The sequence below is a fragment of the Nycticebus coucang genome, chromosome 3, assembly GCF_027406575.1.
Source record: "Nycticebus coucang isolate mNycCou1 chromosome 3, mNycCou1.pri, whole genome shotgun sequence".
Taxonomy (NCBI): Eukaryota; Metazoa; Chordata; class Mammalia; order Primates; family Lorisidae; genus Nycticebus; species Nycticebus coucang.
Window position 1 is genome coordinate 147,795,460 of NC_069782.1, and position 26,681 is coordinate 147,822,140.

Genomic DNA, 26,681 nt, shown 5'->3' on the forward strand with positions numbered 1-26,681 from the left:
GAGGGTTAAGGGTTGAACTAAAGAGAGGAAAACAAAACTGGGTATTTTTAACCTTTTTTTTTTGGAGGGAGGGTAAGGGGTCACACAGAAGGGAAGGCAAGGAGGTACAGATTGAGTTATGCAGAAAAATGTATCTTCCGCATCAGTCCCCAGGCCAAAAAATAAATTTGCGCATTTTCTTTAGTTTCGTTTTATGTAAGCCTGTGACCAGACGGAGATCATTTGTATTGATTTTTGTCCTTTTAGGTTGTTGTGAAACTTCTTTTATCATATCTGGAAAAAGCCATCATTCTGGCCAAGGGGAAATTAAAAGCCAGATAATGTTTTTTGGTGATGTAGGGTAGCATGTGCTGAACACATTCCTCTAGTACAGATGTTTGGGTGCCTACTCTGCCATGCCCAGTGCTGCCCCGATGGGCAAGACAGTCCCTGTTGATCAAGGCACATAGTCTCCTGGGGGAACAGGATCAGCCAACAGGCCATTATACTGTGGAATGGCCAGTATTGAGACACCTAGTTCAGGACTGTGAATGCTAGAAGGCCTCCTGGAAGGAGTGATTAATGTCAAAGTCAGACCTGAAGCACAAGCAGGTATCCCTGGAGCAGAGGGACAAGCTCGTGTGAAGGCTGGGAGAAGAGACTACAGTCTCTGGGAGGAACTGGGTGTGGCAAGGCCAGGGATCTGGTCTTGATCTTGATGCACTGGCGAGGCATTTAAGGCTGTTCCGCAGGTGTGGTTTAGAAGAGCAGGCTACAGCCCAGACTGAAGGGGATGGCAGGAGACAGACCAGGCAGCAGCAGGAGGGGACTGCGTTGACACCGCAACAGTGGACGTCAGGTGGCTTAAGATGACTACACTGGGCCCTGTCTACCTAATGGGGTGCTGGAGGGAAAGGGAAAGGTGCCACCAACGATCCTGTCTCACACAACTGGTGTCATTTCCGGAGACTGGGAGGGAAAGCTGACCTAGGTCTGAACGGACTGATTTTGAGGTATCTGTGGGACATCCATCCCAGTGGCAAAACAAAATGGGCCACTCAGTGACAAGTCTGAGTTCCCAGCAGTGTGGCAGTGCAGGGGCAGTGGGGCATGGATGAGAGAAGCCTTAGCAGAACGGGAGGCAGAGCAGAGATTGTGAGAGTAGATAGCTCTTTAGAAGTCTAGCTATGAAAGGGGTTTGCTTTTTTAGTGAAGCAGGTGACTCATTTATGTGGTACCAGTTAAGAGGGATAGCTAGCCTCGCGTGGAGGACAAGGTGGGGACAGGGAAGGCGGTTTGCAGAGTTAGAGCCAGGAAGTCCCACCACTGGCCAATACCCCTGATTTTCCTGGCAAAAGAGGAAGCAGAGTCCTCTGCCAGGGAGAGGAAAGGCGTAGGGTGGAGGGTGGTAGAGATTTTAAGTAGTTGTCTGGAATCAAGTAAGCCGAGTCGAGAAACAGGATTGCTTTCGGGGGTGGAGGACTTAAACGGCTCCCCACAGGGGTCACGTTTATCCTTAGACTAGCGATTTAACGCCTGTATCGAATATTTCTTCAAACACTCAACCTGAGACAGTTTATTAGTGATTTCATGGGCTGGTCCTCACCCCACCCATGGCCTCAGCACGCCTATGGGGGTGTCAAGATTAGGGGATACACCCATCATATTAAAGACACACCAGCCTGGAATGGTCTCAGCACATGCAATCTTAAGTCATAATGTTAGTACAGACGCCTCTGGAGTCCCCAGGGCAAAGTCTCTGGCAAAGTCCTGTAAACTGAAACCTTGAAAGAAGGTGGTTTTCAAGCAGGAACAAACAAGTTCACCTGCAACTCACCCCTATACCCCTCTGTTATAGAATAGTTGTGTTTCTTCTGTTGAAGACCGAATTGCCTCTTCCAGCTTACTGCACTGTATCTGAAAAACACAAATTCCTAATATTAATATTGATAATTTTTCTTGCTTTAGAAGCCAAGTTAAAAAACAATTCATTTTCTTTTCTCACTTTGTCACCCTCAGTAGAGTGCTATGGCATCACAGCTCACAGCAACCTTAAACTCTTGGGCTCAAGTGATCCTCTTGCCTTGGCCTCCCAAGTAGCTAGGACTACAGGTGCCTGCCACAATGCCCGGTTATTTTTAGAGAGAGAGGTCTTGCTCTTACTCTGGCTGGTCTCAAACTCCTAAACTCAAGCAATCCACCTGCCTCGGCCTCCCAGGGTGCTAGGATTACAGGTATGAGCCACTGTGCCCGGCCTAAAAACAATTCGTTTTCTGAAAGCAACCCTCTAACTTCTTAAAAAACGTTTTCATAGAAAATTTCAGTTATAAACAAACGGAGACAGAATGTAACGAACCCTCATGTTCCCATCACTCAGCAGTACCTATTAACATTCTGCAATCTTATTTCATCAAACACTCCCCGTACCCAGTAATGGGAGTTTTTTGAGTATTTTAAGGTAATTCTCAGATATGTCATTTCACCCACAAATACTTCAATACAAAATTCCAAGTGATAAAGACTTTTTGACTTTTTTTTTTCATTCTTCTTTTTTTTTTTTTTTTTTTTTATTGTTGGGGATTCATTGAGGGTACAATAAGCCAGGTTACACTGATTGCAATTGTTAGGTAAAGTCCCTCTTGCAATCATGACTTTGTTGACATTTTTATGGAGATATGGTTATATAACTACTATGCCACTGTCTTATCTGACAAAATTAGCAACAATCCCCTAATACCACCTAACACCCAGCCACACTTCCAGTCTAGCAGGGTTGCAGGTGTGTGTGGGTCATTATGAAAGCTCTGAGGTACACAAAAATGAAGAAACGTAAAATCCACGCAGACAGAAGCACATGAAGCCCTCCCAGCAGCACCGAGAAACTGAGCCAGTTGAAACTTGCACGGGTGAATCAGAAAGGATGCTGTTGCCTGTGTTTCTTGGAAGTGAAATAATGGACCCTAACACAGCCTGTCTCAAAACTTTTGTAGTGATCCATGTACTAGCTAACACTGTTAGGGTCCTCAAGGTTCCAGACTTGAAAGGTGCAGCAGTCCATAGTATGTCTGAGGAGACATTCTGGGTGGGAGCCTGGTGGAGCCCCTCTTGGCCTTCTCTGCAACTGGAGTCGGCCACGGGAGCTGGGGCCAGGAGTCGGGGCCCCCACCATCCCAGGGCTCCTGCTCATATACCTCCATGCCCACTTTGGACCAACAGGGTATTTTCAGGGTCCAGCAAGACTTGGTATTTGGGGTTGTGTGGGGAGACTGACTCTATTTCCTGCCTCCACTCCACTGGGGTTGGGCCCCCTTCGAGCCTCACCTGACTCCCCCAATGCCTACCTCCTCAGCCGGACAGTGCAGGCTCCCCCGCCCTGCCAGTGACATGCAGCCCCACATGCCCTTTCAGCCATCCTGCACCCTCCACTGGGAATGCCCTATTCCCTCTCCCATTGCTGCCTGTTAAAATCCACCTATTTCTAAAAGCTGCCACCCGTATGAAGCCTTGCTGGTCAGGGTGATTGTTTTTTCTCTAATCTCCCCATAGCATTTCAGCCATGTTTACTGTTGAGTAACGGCTGTTTCCATATAAGGCAGACTACCAAGACTACACCTGCTCTGTTTCTCGTCTCCCACAGCAGCAGAATTTTTTTTTTTTTTGGAGACAAGAGTCTCACTGTGTTGCCCTTGGTAGAGTGCTGTGGCATCACAGCTCACAGCAACCTCCAACTCTTGAGCTTAAGCGATTCTCTTGCCTCAGCCTCCTAAGTAGCTGGGACTACAGGCGCCCACCACAACGCCCGGCTATTTTGTTTGTTTGTTTGTTTTTGTTGTCGTAGTTGTCATTGTTTAGCAGGCCTTTGGCCAGGTTCAAACCCACCTGTCCTGGTGTATGTGGCCGGCCCCCCAACCACTGAGCTACAGGCACCAAGCCGGTCTCATCTTCTTGATTCTCTTTATTCTCTTCATGGGGTCCTCTGGGCTGTCTGTGGCAAGGAGGGCCCCTGTGGAATCATGGTCTATAGCCCTGATACATACTCTGTCTTACTGGTCTACCTTGTTCTCCTGCACCCTGGTTGTCAGTACCTGCATCACTTCTCCCTGCACAGGGGGGTTGGAACACTGTGGTCGACGCCCAAAGGCTCTCTGCATGTAGTAAGGTGACAACCTTCGCCCGCGGTAGGGCCGGCACTCGGGGCCTGGCCTTCGGGAGCACTCTCCGATGCCTGGTTCTTTCCCCCACTCTTGCTATTTCAGCAATTCTGGTAATTTCGACATGGATAGTGCCTATAATGGTTACGGTCTGCTGTGTCTTTACTGCCCTGGACTGGAATTCCACCAGGGCCTGTAACACCTGGTGCCTCCACAGCCTTTTCTCCTTCAACAACATCAAACTCCACAGTTTCTCCTATACTGCAAAGGGACTTCCTGGGGTCATTCTTCTTAAGGCAGTCTGATGTACAAATACGTCTTCCTTGGTGTTATTCCTGCTGATGAGACCATATCCATTTCTTACATTTAACCATTTTACTGTTCCCAAAACCTTTGTTGTGGTGACTTTTTTGTCCCTGCTGGCAGGCACTACCAATGTGAGGCCACCCAGGCCACTGCTCCCTGCGCTGCTGCCCGTGGTGCCCAGCTTGGTGTCAGCAGTGCTGAGGGCAGGGCAACGGGCAGCTGCTGGGTCTCAACCTTGATGCTCATGGCTGTGGTGATGGTGACTGGGGCCCGCTACGGTAGCTGCGGCTCCTCCCAAAGTGTGATGGTAACACCACAGCAGCAGGATTTTAAACAGGTCCACCGCGAAGACCTCATTGCCAGCCCCCTCACAGTAAGGCTCAGCACAGGATGGGTTCTGGCCAGTGCAAAGCGGAGTGGTGCGTGGCAGCAGGGACCGTGGATGGCGCATCTTGTGCCCCCAGATTGGTGGCAGCATGCTAAGCTGGAAGGAGACAGGTTCTTGAGGGCTGCATGATGTGATGACATCTTACGTGTACCTTACACTTTATAGGAACAAGAAATAAACTTCTTCCTAGTTCAAGGCACTGTTTCCACGTCTCCGTTATGGCCAAATGTAACCCTAGCTAGTAACAGTGCCAGCGCTTCCTTCTTGGGTTCTCTTCTGGCTATTGGCATCACCCTCAGCCAGAAACCTGGGTGCCCTGACCCTTTCCTCGGCATCACTGCCCTCACTCCTGATCCGAGTGCTCCCAAGTTCTGGTGCATCCAGTTCAAGTATTTCTCTCTGAACTGCCAACATGGACTAGTCCAAACCTTGTCACCTCCAGCCTGAGTTACTTCCACAGCCTCCTAACTGTCCACCTGCCAGCCAGGATCCAAAGAGGAATCTTTCCAAATCACAACCTGAATAAGCCGCTGTGCCCTGGAAACACTTCCCTCCCTGTCTCCACCGTGAAGTTGTACCACTGGATGGGAACTGTGAGGCACGTCACCAACCAGCCAGGTCACAGCTGGGCCCAGGCTTCAGGGCCTCTCGCTTCACAGCCACATAACAGATGGGGGACGGCACATCTCCCCTGAGCCTCAGCTGAGGCCTCTGCAAAGTGGGACTAACAAAGCTTACTCTGAAGAGTTACTGTGAAGACATTGTCAGGCACAGTCCCACCGAAGCCACTCTTGTTGAAATGGAGGCACACTGTGGCATCCCCTCTCCTACAATCCGTGACTTCACATAGGCTGTTCCCTTCCTGACACCCCCACAGTACTATTCCACTCCTCCACTATCCTGCTACACTGCTATCACACCAGCAGCCAGGAGGAGTGTCTCTCCCTTGCTGGCCTGAGGAACCAAGTACAGCTCATGCAGCCCCGTGACTTTAGGCTAGTGGCCACCTGATTGAAGAAGGCCAGTAAGTGGCCTCAGCCCACAGGGGGGGACAGAGGATGGTAGCAGTGAAGGGGGAGGGCCGCCTCTCGTCGACCACTGAGGGGATGTACTAGGCCCATCCTCTAGAGGGAAGACCACATGCCTGCCAGGGCCCAGCTGCAGAAAGAGGCCACAGCACAAAGGTCTCAGGGGATGAGGCTAAAAATCATAATGTGATGTAGACTCTAAGTTACTCATAGTACTGGAAAAATGAATCCTGCCACTTGTAATGACTCAAAATAGTACAAAACTGGCAAGAGCTATGGCCAGCTAATGCCAAACACCACAGAGCCTAGATTCTGGCTCCAGACTAGGTCAGGGTCCCTGGGTTCTGTGGCTCCCATTGACCACAGCCCTGGGTGGCCCAGATGTCACCACTTCTTTTACAGTAGCCCTCCTTAACAGCAGACATAGGGCAGGGAACACTTGCTGCTATATCCTGGCACCCAGCCCCAGGTCTGCCCAGGCAGGTGCCCCATCGGAAATCTGTGCCCTGAGCAAGAGACTGGGAGGACGCCAGAGGACAGGGCCGGAGATCCACCAAGGTTCAAAGGCCCTTGGCACAGGCCAGCCTGGAGACAAGCCAAATGCTCTACTCTCGGGGAGTGCCAGCATACTCAGAAGTAATACGTCCAAAAGGCTTCATTTATACCGCAAGAGTCTGAGGTTGCTGTGAGCTGTGACACCACAGCACTCTACTGGGGGTGACATAGTGAAACTCTGTCTCAAAAAAAAAAAAAGTTTTGTTTTCTTTTTTTGAGACAGAGTCTGACTTTGTCACCCTCGGTACAGTGCCATGGCGTCACAGCTCACAGCAACCTCAAACTCCTGGGCTCAAACAATCCCCTTGCCTCAACCTCCCAAGTAGCTGGGACTACGGGTATCTGCTACAATGCCTATTTTTGGTTGGGGTTGGGTTTGAACCCGCCACCTCCGGCATATGGGGTCGGTGCCCTACTCTTTTGAGCCATAGGCACTGCCTTTTTTTTTTTTAGAGACAGGATTTTGCTCTTAAGCCTGGTCTCAAACTTGTGAGCTCAAGCAATCCACTTGCCTCAGCTTCCCAGAAAGCTAGTATTACAGGTGTGAGCCACCATGCCTGGCCAGGCAGTGGCTCAGTGAGTAGGGTGTTGGCCCCATGTACCAAGGGTGGTGGGTTCAAACCCAGCCCCGGCCAAACTGCAGCAAAAAACAGCCAGGTGTTGTGGCGGGCACCTATAGTCCTAGCTACTCGGGAGGCTGAGGCAAGAGAATTGCTTAGCCTAGGAGTTGGAGGTCGCTGTGAGCTGTAACGCCACAGCACTCTACCAAGGGTGACAAAGTAAGACTCTATCTCCAAAAAAAAAAAAAAAATTTTTTTTACCTTCCAAAATTTTATTTTAACAACATGCTGGCTCCATGTCCTAAGCCCCAAAGTAAGTATAAGTATTTAAAATAATTTAGAACTTACACGTATGTGCTGGCAAGGTTGCCTGAATTAATGTGCTATAAACCTAAATCTATAGAATTTAGGTGCTGAATAAGGTCTAAGCATAAAGGCTTCTGAAGACCTTACTAATATAAATGTCATTGACAGAAACAAACAACTGAAATTTTCAGCCAAGGAATTGCTAATATCCACCAGCATCAATAATGTCCTTGACACTCCCTAGAAATTTATGGCCAAGCTTCAGAAATTTAAAAAGACGGCTTTCTGACTTAAAAAAAATGTCCTTGAGGGGGGCGCCTGTGGCTCAAGGAGTAGGGCGCCGGTCCCATATGCCGGAGGTGGTGGGTTCAAAACCAGCCCTGGCCAAAAAAAAAAAAAAAAAATGTCCTTGATACCTACTGAGCAACAATTCTTTGCAGAGATACCACTATCTTCAACTCTCTGTAACAAAAGATAAGAAACTGAGCTAACTGACCAAGGTCACTGAGCAGCTAGGAACTTGAATCCAGGCACCCTGACTCATCATAAATTATAATATGTTACAAATCATCCACAGAACTGAGCTGTCCAATACAGTTGTTCAGGGTCAACTGGGACAGTATTTACACAGAATTCTACCCATAATTCTGGCCACACATGGGTGCACAAGTTAAAATTAAATTTAAAACTCAGTTCCTCATCACACCAGCCTCACTTCAAGAGCTTGACAGTCACAGGTGGCTGGTAATGACCATGTTGGACAGCACAGATGTAGAATATTTTCATCACTGCAGAAAGCTCCACTGGAGGGAGCATTGATATAGAATATTATGGAGTCAAGTTTCTTTAATAAAGCATCTTTAAACAGGTTTATTATGCCCCAGAAAAATGCTACGATACACTGTTAAGGAAAGTAGAATCCAAAATTTCACATGAGATTTGGGGGATAGAATTGTGTGTAAATACTGTCTTAGTTGACCCTGAACAACGTGGGTTTGAACTGCGTGGGTCCACTTATATGTAGATTGTCTTCCCACTCTGCCACCTGAGACAGCAAGACGGGGCCATCCTCTTCCTCCTCCATCTGCTCAATGTGAAGGAGATGAGGATGGAGACCGCTAGGATGATCCACTTTCACTTAGTAAGTGGTAAATACATTCACTCTATTCACTTTCCTCAGGATTTTCTCTCTCTCTTTCCCTTCCCTTCCTTCCTTTTTTTTTTGAGACAGTCTTACTTTGTCGCCCTCAGTAGAGTGCTGTGCTGTCATAGCTCACAGCAACCTCAAACTCGTGGGCTTAAGTGATTCTCTTGCCTCAGACTCGCAAGTAGCTGGGACTACAGGCACCCGTCACAATGCCCAGCTATTTTTTAGAGATGGGGTCTCGCTCGGGCTCAGGCTGGTCTCTAACTCATGAGCTCAGGCAATCCACCCACCTCAGCCTCCCAAGTGCTGGGATTACAGGCGTGGGTCATCGCACTCGGGTTCCCCCCCTCTTTTTTTTTGAAACAGGGTTCCACTGGCCCTGAATCAAGGCCAGCAGTTTGCTGAAGCTGTTGGTTTCAAGCAGGAGCCTAAAGAATTATCTTTCTATGGTCTGTTGGCCATTTCAGAACTTTGGAAATGTAATGGTCAATTCATTAGAAAGAACCAGTATGAGTCATTGGTGATAGATGTAGGCTAGTGTGATTTGTAGTCTTAATACTGGTCAACAGGAAGCTATTAGGACGTAAGTTTCTGGGGAGTCAGAAGTTACACTCAGATATTTTACATCAGAGGTTGGCATCCCTAATTCCCATGTTGTTCAAGGGTCAATGGTACTTTGTTTTCTACTTTTGTAAACTTTGCAGATTTGTTTTAGGAGGAGAATAATTTATTTATTTTATTCTTATAACAAGGAAATAAGTAACTTTCTCTGAAAGTCGAATGTGAGACACTCACCTGCCCCATCTGTGGAAACATACTGAAAGACACTGGTACCATCAGTCCCATCACCAGGATGGTGCAAGACAGTTTCAAAGTCCATAATGACCGCGGATTTTTCAGGAAAAACTGGGTCCTGTAAGAGACAAGGTACAGCTCACAAGTGATGCTAAGCTACATGACTTAGTAACTACATCACTCTACATCACTACATCCAGGGCCACATGCAGGCTGGCCTTCTGCCCCAGTGGCGGCTAATTCCTGCTCAACTTACTAACCGGCAATAGCACAACGACACTGGCTGGGCGCTTAGACTCCACCAGTGTAGTGTTCAACACATCACCTGCACTCGCTCACTTGGTCCACACAGAGCCTGTGAGCGTTGTGTTAGCATTACCCCTTTCATGCAAAAGAGAGGAACAGAGGCATAGACTGGCTGAGTAAAGGAATTTATTCAAAATCTATGGGCTGAGCGCGGTAGCTCACGCCTGTAATCCTAACACTCTGGAAGGCTGAGGCTGGTAGATTGCTACAGCTCAGGAGTTTGAGATCAGTCTGGGCAAGAGCGAGACCCTGTCTCTAATAAAAATAGAAAAATTAGCTGGGTATCTAGATGGGCACCTGTAGTCCCAGCTACTTGGGAGGCTGAGCAAGAGGATCACTTGGGCCCAAGAGTTTGAGGTTGCTATGAACTGTGATGCCATGGCACTCTATGCAGAGTGACAGAGTGAGAGTCTGTCTCAAAAAGAAAAAAAAAATTCAAACCCCCCCAGAACCCAAAATCCTATGGCAAAATGAAGGTCAGAGATTCTCAAGCTGGTGCTCTTGACCTGAGCTATCCTGACACGCATGTGACATTCTTACCTTGACCTTCGGAAAGCATTAAGAGACAATGAGAGGGTGTCTGGTAGAAGCTCAGGGGAGCTGCTCACCCCCAAGGAGCTGTGGGTTTTTTTCAGATGCAAAATGAGGGCACTGAGTTAGAAAGCCCACCGAGGTGACTCCCACTCAGGTACTACCTCCTATCCTGGCTCTGGAAAACAAGGACCACCTGCCCCCAGCAAGCAGACTGTGCCATCCACGAGGGCCTTATGGGACAAAGGTTCTGGCTTTAACAGACCTCCAACTTTGAGACCCCTAACAAAATAAAAATCTCTGTACCCTTCCTTTGGGTTCACCTAGAGGCCCTGTCCAGGATGCCCCCTGCTTCTTCCTTTTTTTTTTTTTTTTGTAGAGACAGAGTCTCACTTTATCACCCTCGGTAGAGTGCAGTGGCATCACAGCTCACAGCAAACTCCAACTCCTGGGCTTAGGCGATTCTCTTCCCTCAGCCTCCCGAGTAGCTGGGACTATAGGCGCCCGCCACAACGCCCGGCTATTTTTTGTTGCAATTTGGCCGGGGCCGGGTTTGAACCCGCCACCCTTGGTATATGGGGCTGGCGCCCTACCCACTGAGCCACAGGTGCCGCCTGAACGCCCCCGCTTCTTGAGAACACACTCCATGTGTGGTTCTCAAGGAGGCTTCCCAGATATGCCACCCTGGAGAGGGTGGGTGGGAGCAGCAGTGAGCATGTGAGCCAACTCGAGCCAATCGATTCCTCCCCTGGGGGCTTCTGAACTGAGAGGATAACATTCCTGCCTCCCTTGGGCTGGCTGTGTTTCATCTCTGATTAGGAGGCTCTGAGGACATGAGCTGGGAATCATTCAAGGCTGGGTCCCTTCTCAACATAAAGCAGCTGATCCAACAGGTCAGACGGAAGCCAAGAGCCACAAGGGCCAGGAGGAGTGTCTAGAGGGGAGCTTCTGTCCAAGCTGCCACAGGCTCTGCTCCTGGCCTGTTCTGGTACCTAAACCCCCACATCTCCCTCTGGCTTAAACTCTTGCAGGCTGGTTCACACAGGCAACCACAGGCGTCCTGTCTGATTCCCGGGCCCTCTGTTTGCCAGGCCATCTCTTGCTTCACACTAGATCGGGGGCCATTTAAGCTAATTTAAAACATGCTTGGAATGGGGAAAAGGTTTGAGCAATATTCACAGCACAAAGAGCCGGGAGAGCCTGCAAACATCCGAACCCATTGATATAGAAGTGAGGAAGTGCGCCTCAGCAGGTCCTTGGACATGCGGAGGACAGAGCTAGCTGAGGACAGAGCCTAGGCTGGCTTCCAGGTTTGCTGGGATACGCACATCTGGATTGCCACACCTGCCCCCAGTCAATCTTAAATCTTACTATCTTAACCGTGGTGACAGAGCTTTCAGGAACATTACTGAGGTAACCTCCTCCCACCTTTCTCAGCAGGGTCAGCATCTGACAATACAAATTTTAATTGTCAAAATGTTTATTACTACCTGGAGAGAGGAGTGTTCTGCTCACCTTTTAAAAAAGTAGGCGCAGACTTCGGGAATGACAGCTGAGGTCCCGAACAGCACTGCCCTGGAGGTTGCAGTTTCTGCTACGGCCTAGTGAAAATGAGAAGAGCAGCTTGGTACAAGGTGAAAGATGATTCCCAGGGATCTTACGACGCTGCCAGAGACAGGCAAAGAGCAACTCCTCTTTCTTACTCAGACAAAGAATGCCGGAGGTCTGCACTTCAAATACATGCCTTTCCTTTTCCCAGTGTGGGTGTGCAGAGCTCAGCTGGGACTGGTACCACCCTGACTCCACAATCTATCAGGTCACCAAACCGTCCCAAATAAACTACTAAGTATCAGCAAAGGCAGCTTCCAGACAACTCCCTGCTATAGAACCAAATGGCAGGCCCCTGGGTGGAAACGTGGGGTTTGCCACGGAGATTCGCTCCATTTTGTCCTTTCAACCCAGGACTTTGCCACTGGCCTCCCATCCTAACCAGCTTCCCAGTGATTCCCTACCAGCTCTACATACAGCAGCGTGACATCATGCCCACATGACGCCACCTGTCCGTACCCAACCTTCACTGTGTAATCGCAAGTGTTGTGCTGTAAAATTTTGTTTTGCAGATCTGTATCTACAGTTTATAATATTGTATCTTCTTTTCTATAATGTACATTACTCCATGTATTAAACATTTATTTATTTATTTTCTGAGACAGAGTCTCACTGTGTCACCTTAAGTAGAGTGCTGTGGCGTCACAGCTCACAGCAACCTCAAACTCCTGGGCTTAAGCGATTCTCTTGCCTCAGCCTCCCGAGCAGCTGGGACTACAGGTGCCCACCACAAGACCCGGCTATTTTTTGTTGTTGTTGCAGTTGTCATTATTGTTTAGCAGGCCCGGGATGGGTTCAAACCTGCCTGCCTCGGTATATGTGGCTGGTGCCCTAACCACTGAGCTATGGGCACCAAGCCAATATATATTAAACATTTAAACATAATTTACTACATGGGTCATACACACAAAACCATGTACCCTTGAGGACACTTTAAAGGACTTTTAGGGGGAAAAAATATTTTTAACCCCAGGAATTCTAGAGACAGATAAGGGAAACTTTGACTATGAAATGGTTCACACGTTAACTTATAAAGCCCAGTCGCTGAGCAGGACACAGCTCATAGACAGCACACGCCTGTGTCTAGAACAAATGTGTACACCCAGCCCCTGAGCCCTGTTCCTTTCACTGCCAATTTCCTATGACTTGGCTACAACCTTCCTAGGCTCCTGACTTCTGCCCGAGGTCCCTGTTTCTGCTCACACCTCTGCCCAACTGTGGCAACACAGCACTCTGCGGTGCTATTCCCTCGGCAGGGAATGCCTCTTCCCTGGCACAACAGAGGAAGCCAAGGAGGGTTGGGTTAGACTCTGTCTCCCTGAGTAAAGTGCTGTAGTGTGATAGCTCACAGCAACCTCAAACTCCTCAAGTGATCTTCTTGCCTCAGCCTCCCCAGTAGCTGGGACTCTAGGCACTCACCATAAGAGCAAGCTTATTTTTCTATTTTTAGTAAAGATGGGGTCTCACTCTTGTTCGGCTGGTCTTGGAACTCCTGAGCTCAAGCAGTCCACTGGCCTCGGTCTCCCAGAGTGCTAGGATTATAGGTGTGTGCCACCGTGCCTGGCTAGGAGAGTTGTTTTTAAGACAAAGTTTTAGGAATATTAAGTAAAATCTCTTAACTTCAGGACGAAAGTGGCTGCTGCTTTCACGTCAGTGGGGCAAGGCCCGCCTCTCTCCGTCTGTCTGTGTATACAGGGACCAGACACCTGTCATGAGGAGGCATTGTCTGCAACTGAGAGGCAGTTGGGGGAAAACAACATCACGAGTTGCCTGAAATCTGATCAAAGGTGCCCTATTACAATCAGATATTGCTGGTTACGCAGTTTCTGAAATTTCAGCCAAAGAAAATAAACCTTTTGGTGACAGGGAAATGATAAAAGAATGCTTATGGGTGGCGCCTGTGGCTCAGGGAGTGGGGCGCCAGTCCCATATGCCGGAGGTGGCGGGTTCAGACCCAGCCCTGGCCAAAAAAAAAAAAAAAAGAATGCTTATGCTTACGCACAGTTGCAGACACTGCATTCTTTAGAGAAAGATAAACTTTTTTTTTTTTTAAGTAGACCATTAAACCTTTTCTTTTATAGTACCCTGGCTCTCTTGCAAAAAAAGAAGTCCCTCCTGGTGTGAAGGGCTCCAGACAGCCAGCCAGGACTGAGGCCACCTCTCTAGTGCCCCTGGGGAGAGGTGGGGCTGACTGGTGAGTGTCCCCAGAGCCCAGCACCATTCCTGGCAGGAAGGAGGTGCCTGAGAACAACTTGCTGAGTAAAAATTTGCTCTCACTCTCCCTCTGGCTTTATGAATAGCTCATGGCAACACTAATGCCCTAAAGTTCAGACTGAGCTAAGGAGAAAAGCAAAGACACCTCCACATACACAGGGCCAGTGAACCTTAAGAGCAGCATTACCCATCAACGCCAAAGACTGGACGCAAGCCACTGGTTCGTCGCCCAGGGAAGGGATAAGCAGAATGGCATATCCTCACAATGAAACATGGCTTGCTAATAAAAGGGAGCATAGTGCTGACATGTGGTAAAGACAGGGAAATGAATGCTCTGCAACCGGGCAGCTGTGACAGTCGCACAACTATTTTTTTTTTTTTTTTTTGGAGACCAAGTCTCACTTTGTCACCCCTGGTAGAGTGCTGTGGCGTCATAGCTCACAGCAATCTCAGACTTTTGGGCTCAAGCAAATTTTCTTGCCTCAGCCTCCCAAGTAGCTGAGACTACAGACACCCGCCACAACGCCTGGCTATTTTTAGAGACGGGGGTCTCACTCTTCCTCAGGCTGGTCTCGAACTCCTGAGCTTAGGAGATCCACCCACCTCAGCCTCCTGGAGTCCTGGGATTTAGGCATGCACCACCGTACCCAGCCTACCACACAACTGTTTTAAATAGACTAGGGTAGTTTTTTAGGCCCAGAACCTTCACTTCAAATTCAAGACCTATTTTCTTTCTGGCAGCAATTTCTACTTCTTGCTACTTATGATTATTACATCCCTATTGTAATTCATTTCAAAAAGGGGCCATGCTACCAGATGGGCTAGCAGAAATTCACCTGTATCTGATGGTTTTTCATTCAGCTTCATCCATCATTCTCCAGGATTTAGGGTACTATGTTTTGGGAACCAAATAATGATGTATTTACCAAAAGAAAGAACAGCCACTTTTCAGACCTCGTCGTCTTCCACAAACATGCTGGCCAGTCGGAGGACGTCTGGCTGGCTAATCCACCTGTGTGTTGACCCTGGGAGATGCCCAGGCAGTCCCTCCCCTTGGTGTCTGGGGCTGTTCCTTGCCACTCTTTGTGGCATCTGTAAACAACTGCCTCACATAGTAATTCTTCAGCTAAAACCATTTCACAAAGACCAGAAAAGATCTCACTGCTAAAAACATATTATTTAAAAGTCCACAAACAAAATGAAACTACTAGAGACTGTGGCAGGTTCTTAGTTGAATATACACAGAAGCCACTGTGTTGAATCGAGGGAAAAAATAAACTATTCAGAAGTAAAAATTATTCAGACTGAGGCCTTATTAAGAGTTTTAGATCACAGCACTGGATTTCCTAAGTCCATCTCCTTGGTCCGTAAGAAAATCTGCTGAGAGGGCGGCACCTGTGGCTCAAAGAGGTAGGGCGCTGGTCCCATATGCCAGAGGTGGCGGGTTCAAACCCAGCCCCAGCCAAAAAAAACCACAAAAAAAAAAAAAAAAAAAAGAAAATCTGCTGAGACTTTATGGGGGCAAGACATGATTGCAAGAGTGACTTTGCCTAACAATTGCAATCAGTGTAACCTGGCTTATTGTACCCTCAATGAATCCCCAGCAATAAAAAAAAAAAAAAAAAAAAAAAAGAAAATCTGCTGAGGAGGAAAAGGGAGGGCAGATATGGAACTTGAGGAACAAGATCTCAAACTGAGAGGATCCCAGAACCTTCTAGATGGCCTCTATCACGGTCAGCCTCATGGCTCATCTTAGTGATAGCACCCAGATATTTAATCAAGTATTAATCAAGGTATCGCTGTGGGATATTCTATAGATGTGGTCAAGGTGATTAACATCAACAATGAGCAGCCTGCCAGCCCACCCTGCAGATTGCCAGCTCACCAGCCACAATCGTGCAAGCCAATTACTTAAAATAAATCCTTTAACAGGTATATACATATATCCTATTGGTTCTGTGTTTTTGGAGAACCCAGACCAATGCCCCATCTTTTACACATGAGAGGGGACAAAATGCAAAGCCTCCCTCTCAGCATACTGGTAGGGAGGGCAGGGTAAGAATAGGCTGAAGGTAGATGTAATTTGTCACCAGCTCTAAAACAGAAAAATCAATTCTTTGCCCAAAGAAGAAGTAGCTATGGCTCCATCATGTCCCTTACCTTTCTCGCAGCAATTCTGGAATGGCCTATAACATTGCCTTCTTTGTCCATGACCTGAATCCCTCGAACAGGTTCAAAACTTCGGGACGCCAAGACATTCCCGGCGCTAACATTGGCTGTAGATGTAAAGAGGACACAACAGAAGGATGAGGCCTGGTCCAGCTGAGGAACATCTTTCCGGGTCTCTGTCCACTTTCAGCCTCTTTCTCTCATGGCTGCCCTTTTCCTGTCCCTTGGATGGTCACCTGCCACAGGCTGGGCCAACCCTCAGAACTGCTGGCTACTCAGTCTTAGGTCAAACTCTCAGCACCCTGGAGGCCCAGCCCAACTCCCTGACAGAATTCCAGAAGAAACTCCAGGATCCTTGACATACAGCTCTCATCTTTGCTTAAGCTGGTTGGACCAGGTTTCTGTAACATAATTCTCCAATTTCACTACCAAAGTCAGTCTGCCAATGATTCAAACTGCTGTGATTCCTAAACCCAAATCTGGAGCATGGTGTAGTGAGCTTGCAGGTTGGCAAACTCAAAATATTTAGCTAATATCTCTGTTATTCTGTCTGGCATTTGACCACCAGGCTGGGATCCCCATGCTGCCACCTGCTTGCTATGCAACTCTGGGCAAGTGACTTAACATCCCTGCACCTTGTTCTCATCTGTACATGGCAATAATAACACTTCTTACCTGTGAGCTGTTTAAGTGAAATCATGCATGTAGAGGGTTTGTATGGAGGGTCTTTAAAATGTAAGTTGTGCTTCCAGGCTTATGTTCATCCATTGGTAATTAATAGGGTATCTACAATGATCTAATTTGGGAGGGGCCAGCAGGCTACAAATGGTAGCTGTCATCCATGACAATGTCGCCAATAGACTTGGGTGTCTCTGGAGACAGAGAAAGGCTCACAGACCACAAAGACAAGCCCCAGACTGCATGCTCCCTGCTCACCAAGAAAGAAGACAGGTAAGGCTCTTTTGATCAAAGGGTTAACCAGGAAGTATTTCATTCGGATGAAATGAGGGATTAACTAGAAAATAAGAAAGAAAAATCATTATTGCATAGGACCAAAAATAAGCTGAACATACTTAACACCAGAGAGCTCACATTGACCTAGTTTCTATCACAGGTGGGACTGTTGCCAGTGCCCTCCACCTATTTTTGTGTTTTAATTCTTGTAACATTGAGACACTCTCCAAGTTCATCCAAGGAGTAAACAGGGGCTTAGAGAGGTCATGTAAACTTGTCCAACAGATTGAGGTTTGCCTGAGCTCAGGAGGATTGCCTGAGCTCAGGAGTTCAAGACCAGCATGAGCAAGAGTGGGACCCCATCTCTACTAAAAACAGAAAAACTAGCTGGGCATAGTGGCAGGCATCTGTAGTCCCCACTACTCGGGAAGCTGAGGTAAGAGGATTGCTTGAGCCCAGGAATTTGAGGTTCCTGTGAGCTATGGCGCCACAGCACTCTACTGAGGGCAAAAGAATGAGAGTCTTGTCTCAAAAAAATAAAAATAAATAAAAATACCTACCCCAAAGAAGGTTGAAGAAACAACTGCTCCTGCTCCTAGCAATAAACTTTCTGGTTGATGGTGACTCTACCAAAAAAGGAAAATACAAATTTGGAAAATACCACAGATTTGCCCAGAAAGGATTAAAAAAAAAAAAAAAAAGCACACACATAACCTCTCCTCAAAGAAATATAATACAACACTGTATATATATATATATATATTTTTTTTTTTTTTTATTAAATCATAGCTGTGCACATTGATATGATCATGGGGCATCATTCACACAACACTGTATACTCATAATACTCACGTAACTTGCGTTTCCATTGATGAAGGTGAATGCCGTAATGTACGTGTACAAGGAAACCTGAAGAAGCAGAGGCAGATGGACCACATTTTGGTTTCAAGCATAAGAGAATTCAGTAATCGTGAGACAGAAATAATTGCTACCTGAGGTAAAATTATGGACTTAATCCCTCTGGCTGGCATCATCGACAAAAATACCTTTAAAGAAGAGAAGTACAGCAGAGTTACAAGTACTTTGGGAGAGGGAGAGCTTACAGGAGCAAAGAACCTTCCAGGGGAGAGGTACAAGTGAGCCCCCTAGGAGCTGGGGTGGGAGAGGAAAATGGGGGGTGCAGGGGCTGTCATGTAGCAGACAGGCCAAGGTTCAACGCACACCTACACGGCACTGAACTGGCAGCTCTGAGGACACCCAGGAGCTCAGTGGGCCCTGCCTAAGACCTGCAGTCCCCCAGGGTGGCCAGGAGGTAGGCACTTGACAGGGGAGGCAGACACAGGCCAGTGATGTGGGCAAAAGCACATCGGAGAGCCAAGGTGAGACAATCATGCTGGGAAGGCAACTCCAGGTCCCAGGGGAGGGGCTGTATCAGTGGAGGATTTGAGGAGAGAAGGACAGAGACAATTACGTGGAGCTTGTGACCGGGAACATCTCTTAACTCACTGTAATGTCCTCTGTGATGCTTTGGACATACAGGCTGAGTATCCCTTTATCTAAAATGCTTGGGACTGGAAATGTTTCCGATGTCAGATTTTTTCAGATTTTGAATTCTTTGCATATACATAATGAGATGTCTTAGGAGGAAACCCAAGTCTAAACACAAAATCCTTTTATGAGGGCTGGGCATGGTGGCTCACGCCTGTAATCCTAGCACTCTGGGAGGCCCAAGGCAGGTGGATTGCCTGAGCTCAAGAGTTGAAGCAAGACCCCATCTCTTAAAAAAGCTGGGCATCATGGCGAGCATCTGTAATCCCAGCTACTTGGGAGGCTGAGGCAAGAGAATCACTTGAGCCTGAGAGTTTGAGGTTGCTGTGAGCTGTGACACCACGGCACTCTACCAAGTGAAACTCCATCTCAAAAAAAAATCGTGTTTCATATATACCTTACACATATAACCTGAAGGTAATCTGTACAATATTTTAAATAATTTTGTGCATGTGAAAAAGCTTTGACTGCTGTGGAATTTTCTACTCATGGTGTCACATCAGTGCTCAAAAAGTTTTGAATTTTAGAGTATTTTGGATTTTCGGATTAGGGATGCTCAACCTGTGGTGGGTGTTTAAAAAAAAAAAAGAATGTGTGATGCTATGGGCCTTTGAGAGGCCTAGATGTCCGAATGGGCAAGCGGGGTATGGGGAAATGGATATACTACACACATGAACAGCAGCCAGTGGTCACAGGTGGGGCCCAGAGCCACCCATCAGGCAGTCACGGGACAGGGGTCCAGAGCTGGAGGGACACAGTTGAGCTTAAGAGATGGGTGGGCATCTTCCTAAAGCCCTGGCAGCTTCCTAACAGCGAGTAGCAGCTTACTCACCATGGGTGCGGTGAAAGGCAGGAACGCTGGCAAAGGAAGGAAGAGACCTCAGTGCCTGTAGCTGCCGGGGCAGGAGGCTGAGAGGGCGCCACCCACCTGCAAACCTCTTCTCCAGCCTCCTAAAGGCACAGACCTCAGAGGACATATATTATTCATTCTTTTTTTTGTAATAAAAACATAAACCATGTGCATAAAATTACTGTAACTATGACAAAAAATCAAAACAGCACATTATACAGAAAGGCCTCCCACTGCCATCCCAGTCCCCCTCCTGAAGGTAGCCACAGATTCTCCCATAAACATGGCCTTTAATCGTACAACTAGGAACAGCATACACTATTTTATGCTTTGCATTTTTTATGTGAAAACTACTTTCTGAAGATCTTTCCATATGAGCACAGAGGACTTAACTTTTTTTTTTTTTCATTTTTTGGTCTGTGTTCCATCTACCATCCTCATTCTTTTTTTTTTTTGAGACAGAACCTCAAGCTGTCACCCTGGGTAGAGTGCCGTGCCATCACAGCTCATAGCAACCTCCAACTCCTGGGCTCGAGTGATTCTCCTGCCTCAGCCTTCCAAGTAGCTGGGACTACAGGAGCCAACCACAACGCCTGGCTATTTTTTTTTTTTGGTTGCAGCCGTCATTGTTGTTTGGCGGGCCCAGGCTGGATTCAAACCCGCCAGCTCAGGTGTATGTGACTGGCGCCTTAGCCGCTTGAGCGACAGGTGCCAAGCCATCCTCATTCTTTTTAAAGAATAGTTTAGTTAACTAGTCTCAATCGATGAATATTCATGTTGTTTCCGGTGTCTTGTTTATATCAGATACAGAGTTATAGTTGGAAAGATCTTGGACTTTATTCCTCTCATCTTAGATATGATAAAAATGAGAGAGAAAAGAACAAAAATAAAAAAAAAAAATAGCCCAGCGTTGTGGCGAGCGCCTATAGTCCCAGCTACCTGGGAGGCTGAGGCAAGAGAATCACTTAAGCCCAGGAGTTGGAGGTTGCTGTGAGCTGTGTGATGCCACAGCACTCTACCGAGGGCCATAAAGTGAGACACTGTCTCTACGAAAAAAAAAAAAAAAAAAAACAAAAGATAAATGAGAGAGAATACTAAATGGTATCCTTTTTTTTGAGACAGACCTCAAGCTCTGGGTGGAATGCCGTTGCGTCACAGCTCACAGCAACCTCCAACTCCTGTGGTCAAGCGATTCTCCTGCCTCTGCTTCCCAAGTAGCTGGGACCACAGGCACCCGCCACAATGCCCAGCTATTTTTTGGTTGCAGCCATCACTGTTGTTTGGCAGGCCTGGACTGGATTCCAACCCACCAGCTCAGATGTATGTGGCTGGCACCTTAGCCACTTGAGCTACAGGCGCAGAGCCTAAATGGTATCCTTAATACTAGTTCTAGCACGAGTTCTAGAACCATGAAGTAATTGCTACATTCCCTGGTACATGAGGGAGCAGGGTGGATCCACCTGCAGGCCTGTCACTCCATTCTCAAAGTCCGTATCTTTCCATAGGACTGGACACAGCTCTGGGTCCTGAGGCTGCTTGTCTCCACCGAAAACCCCAGATGCCATGAGCATTCTTTTTAAGGTGTGGTGCCCAACTCAACATTAGGAATCTTGCTAGGGGGAAAAATATTAAAATAAGGCAGATAGGGCTGCACCTGTGGTTCAGTGAGTAGGGCGCCAGCCCCAAATACAGAGGGTGGCAGGTTCAAACCCGGCCCTGGCCAAATTGCAACAAAAAAATAGCCGAGTGTTGTGGCCGGTGCCTGTAGTCCCAGCTACTTGGGAAGCTGAGGCAAGAGAATCACCTAAGCCCAAGAGCTGGAGGTTGCTGTGAGCTGTGACGCACTCTACCGAGGGCGACGAAGTAAGACTCTGTCTCTAAAAATAAGTAAATAAATAAATAAACTAAAAATAAAATAAAGCAGATAGGGCGGCGCCTGTGGCTCAAGGAGTAGGGCACCAGCCCCATATACTGGAGGTGGCGGATTCAACCCGACCCCGGCCAAAAAATTGCAAAAAAAAAAAACATAAATAAGGCAGATAGATTTCTTAGTGCTACAAACCACCTCTACCCAAGCCACTTCTTTTTTTTGAGACAGTCTCACTATGTTGCCCTCCGTAGAGTGCCATGGCACATAGAGCACAGCAACCTCAAACTCTTGGACTTAAGCGATTCTCTTGCCTCAGCCTCCCAAGTAGCTAGGGCTACAGGAGCCCACCATAATGTCTGGCTATTTTTTGTTGCAGTTGTCACTGCTGTTTAGCAGGTCTGGGCTGGGTTTGAACACACCAGCCCCGGTGTATGTGGCTGGCACCCTAACCACTGCTACGGATGCCAAGCTCCAACCCACTTCTGAAAATTAGAACCAACTCTGGGGCGGCGCCTGTGGCTCAGCGGGTAGGGCGCCAGCCCCACATGCCGAGGGTGGTGGGTTCAAACCCGGCCCCGGCCAAACTGCAACAACAACAAAAAAAAAATAGCCGGGTGTTGTGGTGGGTGCCTATAATCCCAGCTACTTGGGAGGCTGAGGCAAGAGAATTACCTAAGCCTAGGAGTTGGAGGTTGCTGTGAGCTGTGTGACGCCACAGCACTCTACCAAGGGCGATAAAGTGAGACTCTGTCTCTACAAAAAAAAAAAAAAAAGAAAATTAGAACCAACTCACCTGCAGGTCGAAAGAGAGTGGGGATCAGCTGGCTGCTGTCAGGATGCACTGTTGACTTAGAGGGGAGGCGCAAAGGTTAGCTGGATGTTTCGTTTTGTTATTTTAGGAGGCTAAAAATTCGGAAGGGGGTGAAACTTACAAGACTCCTCTTCCAAGCTTCTTGTATCTAAAAGACAAGAAGAGAAAAGAAAGCAGTATCTTTTAGCAGTGGCTTAGCAGCAAAGAATCTCATCAGTCTCATTTCTGGGGTCATCTTTGCCCCAAGAATGAAGGCCAGAACTGTTTTCTACAACATGGATGAAACAAATCAAAATGAGTGAATCAAATGAATAAACAAAGGTCCTATGTCTAACCTTGGAGAGGACCAACACCTAACTTATCCCTCAGATGAGCTCCTTGCCCCTACTCAGAGCAAGCTGTAAGCTGATGATGTGACACTATGCCACTAGCCAAGTGGCTTACAATAGAGCCATGCTGTCAGCCAGAATCCCCAACAAGTTCTTTTTTTTTTTTTGCAGTTTTTGGCCGGGGCTGGGTTTGAACCCGCCATCTCCAGCATATGGGGCCGGTGCCCTACCCCTCTGAGCCACAGGTGCCGCCCGCCCCAACAAGTTCTTAGAAAAACCAAGTTAAATATTTGAGTTCCCCAGAGGTTGTCTTATGGGACTAATGTCTGTGAGCTCTGTATGGCAAGGTAGATAAAGAATCTCGGTTTGGCCGGGCGTGATGGCTTACGCTTGTAATCTTAGCACTCTGGGAGGTGGAGGTGGGTGGATTGCTTGAGCTCATGAGTTCAAGACCAGCCTGAGCAAAAAAGCAAGACCCCGTCTCTACTAAAAATAGAAAAACTGAGGCAAGAGGATCCCTTGAGCCCAAGTTGGAGGTTGTTGTGAGCTATGACGCCACAGCACTCTACCTAGGGGCGATAGCTCGAGACTCTGTCTCAAAAGAATCCTTGGTTTGAGCCTTTGGGCAGGAACTCTAACTCGTAACAGAAAATAGATTCTGACTTCAGAAAACTCTGACTGAATTCTGCAGTTTGTCAAGGGCCTCCAGGACTCAATTATAGAGAATTCCCACCAGTTTTCATTGCATAGGAGGAACCGCGATCTGTCTAGTTTATCCTGTGGAATTCTAACTACATTTAAAAAACGAACCTGGTTTTGAAAAGTTGGTCTCCTGGGCAGTATATAACAATGACAAAATTAGCCACCAAAATTCCACCTGATTTCAAACCAGGCAGGCAGAAACCAGCCACACCTGTGTACACAAGACATACCTTTTGGTCCTCCAAGGCCTGTGTAGATGCATCTTCATTTGTGAACAATAGTTGCCTTGCTTTTTCTATTTGTTCCTATAATCAGAAACCAAGAAACAATCTCAACATTGTTCAGCTTTATCCACAGACTTAGGAATCACAAGCTCACCCCCAGCACATAGTGTATTTCCCCTGCACACCTGATTTCAATGGTACAAGTAGCTACAGAGACTGTATTTCCCAACAGGTTCCATTAGGACAGCCCCATGTGCCATTCAGATCTAGGCCTCCCACTTGCTAGATGGCCCCAACTGCTTCCCCACTGGTGCTGCCACACTAGCCTTTTATTTATCCCCTTACAACCTAACACACTCATTCCACAAGAAAAACAAAATCATATATAGATTCTGTTCTTTCAATTGCTTATAAAGGGGACACATGGTTTTCAAGTTTGAAAACATGTAATTCATTATCTCTAAAACAAGAAAATACTTACAACTGAAATGAATAGATTCAGAGGATCTAATAAATCTGTCCACTGAAGAAATCGTCGAACAAAAGACTGAAGACAGAGAAAAGTACCAGAGAGAAGGTTAACAACAGTAGAAAACTAAAGCTATATGGTAACAATGAACGTTGACATTTTGGGGGAGAAACTATAAACTGGAGCCTTATCCTGTGATCTGCCTTTAACCAGCTTCATCGTCTGGAATCCTCATGATACAGGACAGGTGGGGTGGTGGCGCCCCAGCCAGCTCAGCAGAGCTGCTGCCTCCACCTTGGCTGTTTTGGTGCTGCGGCAGCCGGCAGAGGAACCAGGGAGCTGGAGGGTAGGCGGGGGCGGGGGAAATCTCCCACCCCCACTGGAGGCTCCAATAGCCAAAAGGAACAAACAACTGGTGAGGAGACACTAGCAGCTGGGTGTCTCCTTCCCTTTACACTTATGACTGAATAGGAACCTCCATTTCCTATGCTTAGGTCAATTGGTCAATTTCATGTAAGTTTCCTAGGCCTCAATTCTGTGAATGGACTGTGTCCATTCATTAATACATTCGTTCACCTTGCCCCAGCGGAAGGGACTGTGTCCATTCATTTCCTGGCCAAGGAACCTGTGCACCTATATGTACCGCTAGACAAGAGAGAGCTTTTCTCCCCGACTTGGGTTTTCTCTCCAGGAGCTTTAGTGTAAACGTATTCTTTTCCGGGAATAAATTGTCTTACCACCCATCTGTGGTCCGCGGATTTATTCTTCAAATCACCAAGACCAAGTACCTGAAAGTCCGGTATCACTCACAAACTCCGCATTTTACAGGTGAAGAAGCTGAGGCTTAGGGTTGGTGGATGTGATGAGCTCAAGGCAACACAAGCAAGAAATGACTCAGCAGTCTGTGTTTTAACCCTTCAACATCAGATTGCTCTTAAAGGTTAGGAGCCCGGATTTTGGGGTTCAAAACAGCCTATTGTTCATATTCCATGTATGACCTCAAAAGGTTTCTGAATCTGTGAAGGTTTCTGAATCTGTCCCTCACTCTGAGGATCATGGTGAGGTTTAATTCCAGTAATATAGAACGGACACCCCAGTAAAACTAGATAAACACAGCGGGGTCAGAAAGGAGACGTGGTTTGCTCCAACAAGACCCAAACTTCGCGGTAGTTCTGGCTTTAAGTCCCTATTCTGCTGGGGGCAACCTGAGCTCCCTGTCCCTTCTCCAAGTTCCCCACCTGAAAAAAAAAAAAAAAAAGGGAATACCCCACAGCCCTGCTGTTCAGTCCCTCGCCAAGGCTGTGGAGCTGAGAACTGTGGCTAAGTTGAACCCAGATGTGCCGCAGGAAAAACACATCCACCGGATTTCAAGGACCGCACAAAAAAAGGATGTAAAATAGTTCATTAATGTTCTTATTCCTTATGTTAATATGTTAACATTTTGCACCTGTTGGGCAAAATGTACTCTATTAAAATTAATTGCAGCTGTTTCTTTTCACTTTTTTAATGTGGCCACTAGAAAATTTCAAATGACAGAGACCACTCCCATCACATTTCTATTGGACAGCTCTGCCCTAGACACAGGGAGGTGAGGCCCGCGTTACTTCCCTTGGAAGAGTAGCTTCCCAAAGAAAGCCTTTCCAGACCTGATTTTCTCCCTGATTGTTGCTCAGCCACAGCTTAAGACACTGCTTAGACTAGATAGGGAGATCTGCTGGGGACCTTGTGGCCATGGCCTTCGACAAGCTTGGACTGCCCCTTTGTCCCCCTCCGCGGCCTAAGCTGGGAAGGAACATGGGTGGTGCGCGCTCCAAGCCCGAATCTTGGACCAGGAAACTAGGCGCTGGGCGACCACGTGGCCTGCTCAAGGTCACCGCGCCAGCCCCACTGCGCGCAGCGCGGCCGGGCCCACGTCCTCCCCGCCCCCAGCCGCGCCTGGCCCGGGCCGTACTTGGCGTTCGGAGATCCAGAAGCGAACGTTGGGCTCCATGCGGGCGGCCGCGCCCCTGTACCAAGGGAGCCACCGGGACCCAGCCCTTCCTCCTTCCTGGAAGCTCTGCTGTGGTTGGAGGGGCCGCCGCCGCCGCAGTAGCCGGGCCGCGCGCGTAGGAGGATCCCGACGGAGAACCCCGCCCCCGGCCGCGCGCACCCGCGCCACCTGCCCGGAGTCCCCGCGTGCACCCGCGCCGCCTGCCCGGAGTCCCCGCGTTCTGGCGAGCGAAATCCTCCAGTTCTGGCTCCGCCCTCCTCCCACATCACAGCACCCCTTGCGAAGACCCCGGGGGTACCCCACGACCTCGCCCCGTGGACATTAGCCTCGAAAATCCCTTCAGTTGCCCATAGAGTCAAGAGTACACGGTATTGGTCAGCTACATTGGGGCCGGCTACACAATTTTTACGGCTTGGTGAAAATTGAAAATGCAGCACCGTTTATTCAAAAACTGAGAATTTCAAAAAGGTGACAACAGCATTAAACCAAGCCTGGGGCCCCGGGCACAGTGCACTATGTCACAGCCCGACAGTTTTTTTCCTGGATGTTGGGACAAATCCAGTTTCTTTTGTTGAATGCCAGATCATATAGATAATATTTGAAGCAAAAAAACATGGGCTCCCTTCCTTCCACCCCTTTCCTCAGCACGGAGGCTGTGCGTACTGCCCTTGAATTCGTGGAAGCCACGGGTCGGTGTTTTCTGGTGCCCAGGGGTCCTGCAGAGGCCTGGGCACCACACACTTAGTTCTGTGACCCTGGTCGAGTCAATACCTCCATGCCTACTTCTCATCTGTGAGATGAGGAGATGAATTGTACCTACCCCAGGATTTTGTTTGAACCTAAAACTGTACGTGCATTAACACAGCTCCTGGCCCAGTGGAAGTGTCAGCA

The 26,681-nt window shown here is 47.9% G+C and overlaps 1 protein-coding gene and 1 non-coding gene across 2 annotated transcripts; one reads left to right on the top strand and one right to left on the bottom strand.

Annotated features, from left to right (window-relative positions):
• Positions 1 to 1,540: 1,540 nt before the first annotated feature.
• On the bottom strand, positions 1,541 to 26,567 carry SFXN4 (sideroflexin 4). Its single transcript, XM_053583522.1, has 15 exons — positions 26,562 to 26,567; positions 25,752 to 26,096; positions 23,813 to 23,878; positions 23,338 to 23,412; positions 22,198 to 22,224; positions 22,059 to 22,113; positions 19,378 to 19,403; positions 17,990 to 18,043; positions 17,850 to 17,906; positions 17,558 to 17,623; positions 16,980 to 17,058; positions 16,035 to 16,150; positions 11,568 to 11,653; positions 9,216 to 9,333; positions 1,541 to 1,896 (listed from the first exon to the last, which is right to left on the bottom strand). The coding sequence occupies exons 1-15, from the start codon at positions 26,565 to 26,567 to the stop codon at positions 1,819 to 1,821; spliced, it is 1,254 nt and encodes a 417-aa protein (XP_053439497.1). The 3' UTR covers positions 1,541 to 1,818.
• On the top strand, positions 8,794 to 8,930 carry LOC128582871 (small nucleolar RNA SNORA2/SNORA34 family). Its single transcript, XR_008379294.1, has one exon. It is a non-coding gene; the product is annotated as a small nucleolar RNA SNORA2/SNORA34 family (small nucleolar RNA).
• Positions 26,568 to 26,681: the final 114 nt, after the last annotated feature.

What these genes read in the sequence shown, in the direction of transcription:
- SFXN4 (XM_053583522.1), bottom strand. An exon ending in TCTGGATCTCCGAACGCCAA is followed by an intron (nt 23,879 to 25,751) that starts GTACGGCCCGGG and finishes CTCTGTCTTCAG; the next exon opens with TCTTTTGTTCGACGATTTCT. An exon ending in CCAGAATTGCTGCGAGAAAG is followed by an intron (nt 11,654 to 16,034) that starts GTAAGGGACATG and finishes CATTTTCACTAG; the next exon opens with GCCGTAGCAGAAACTGCAAC.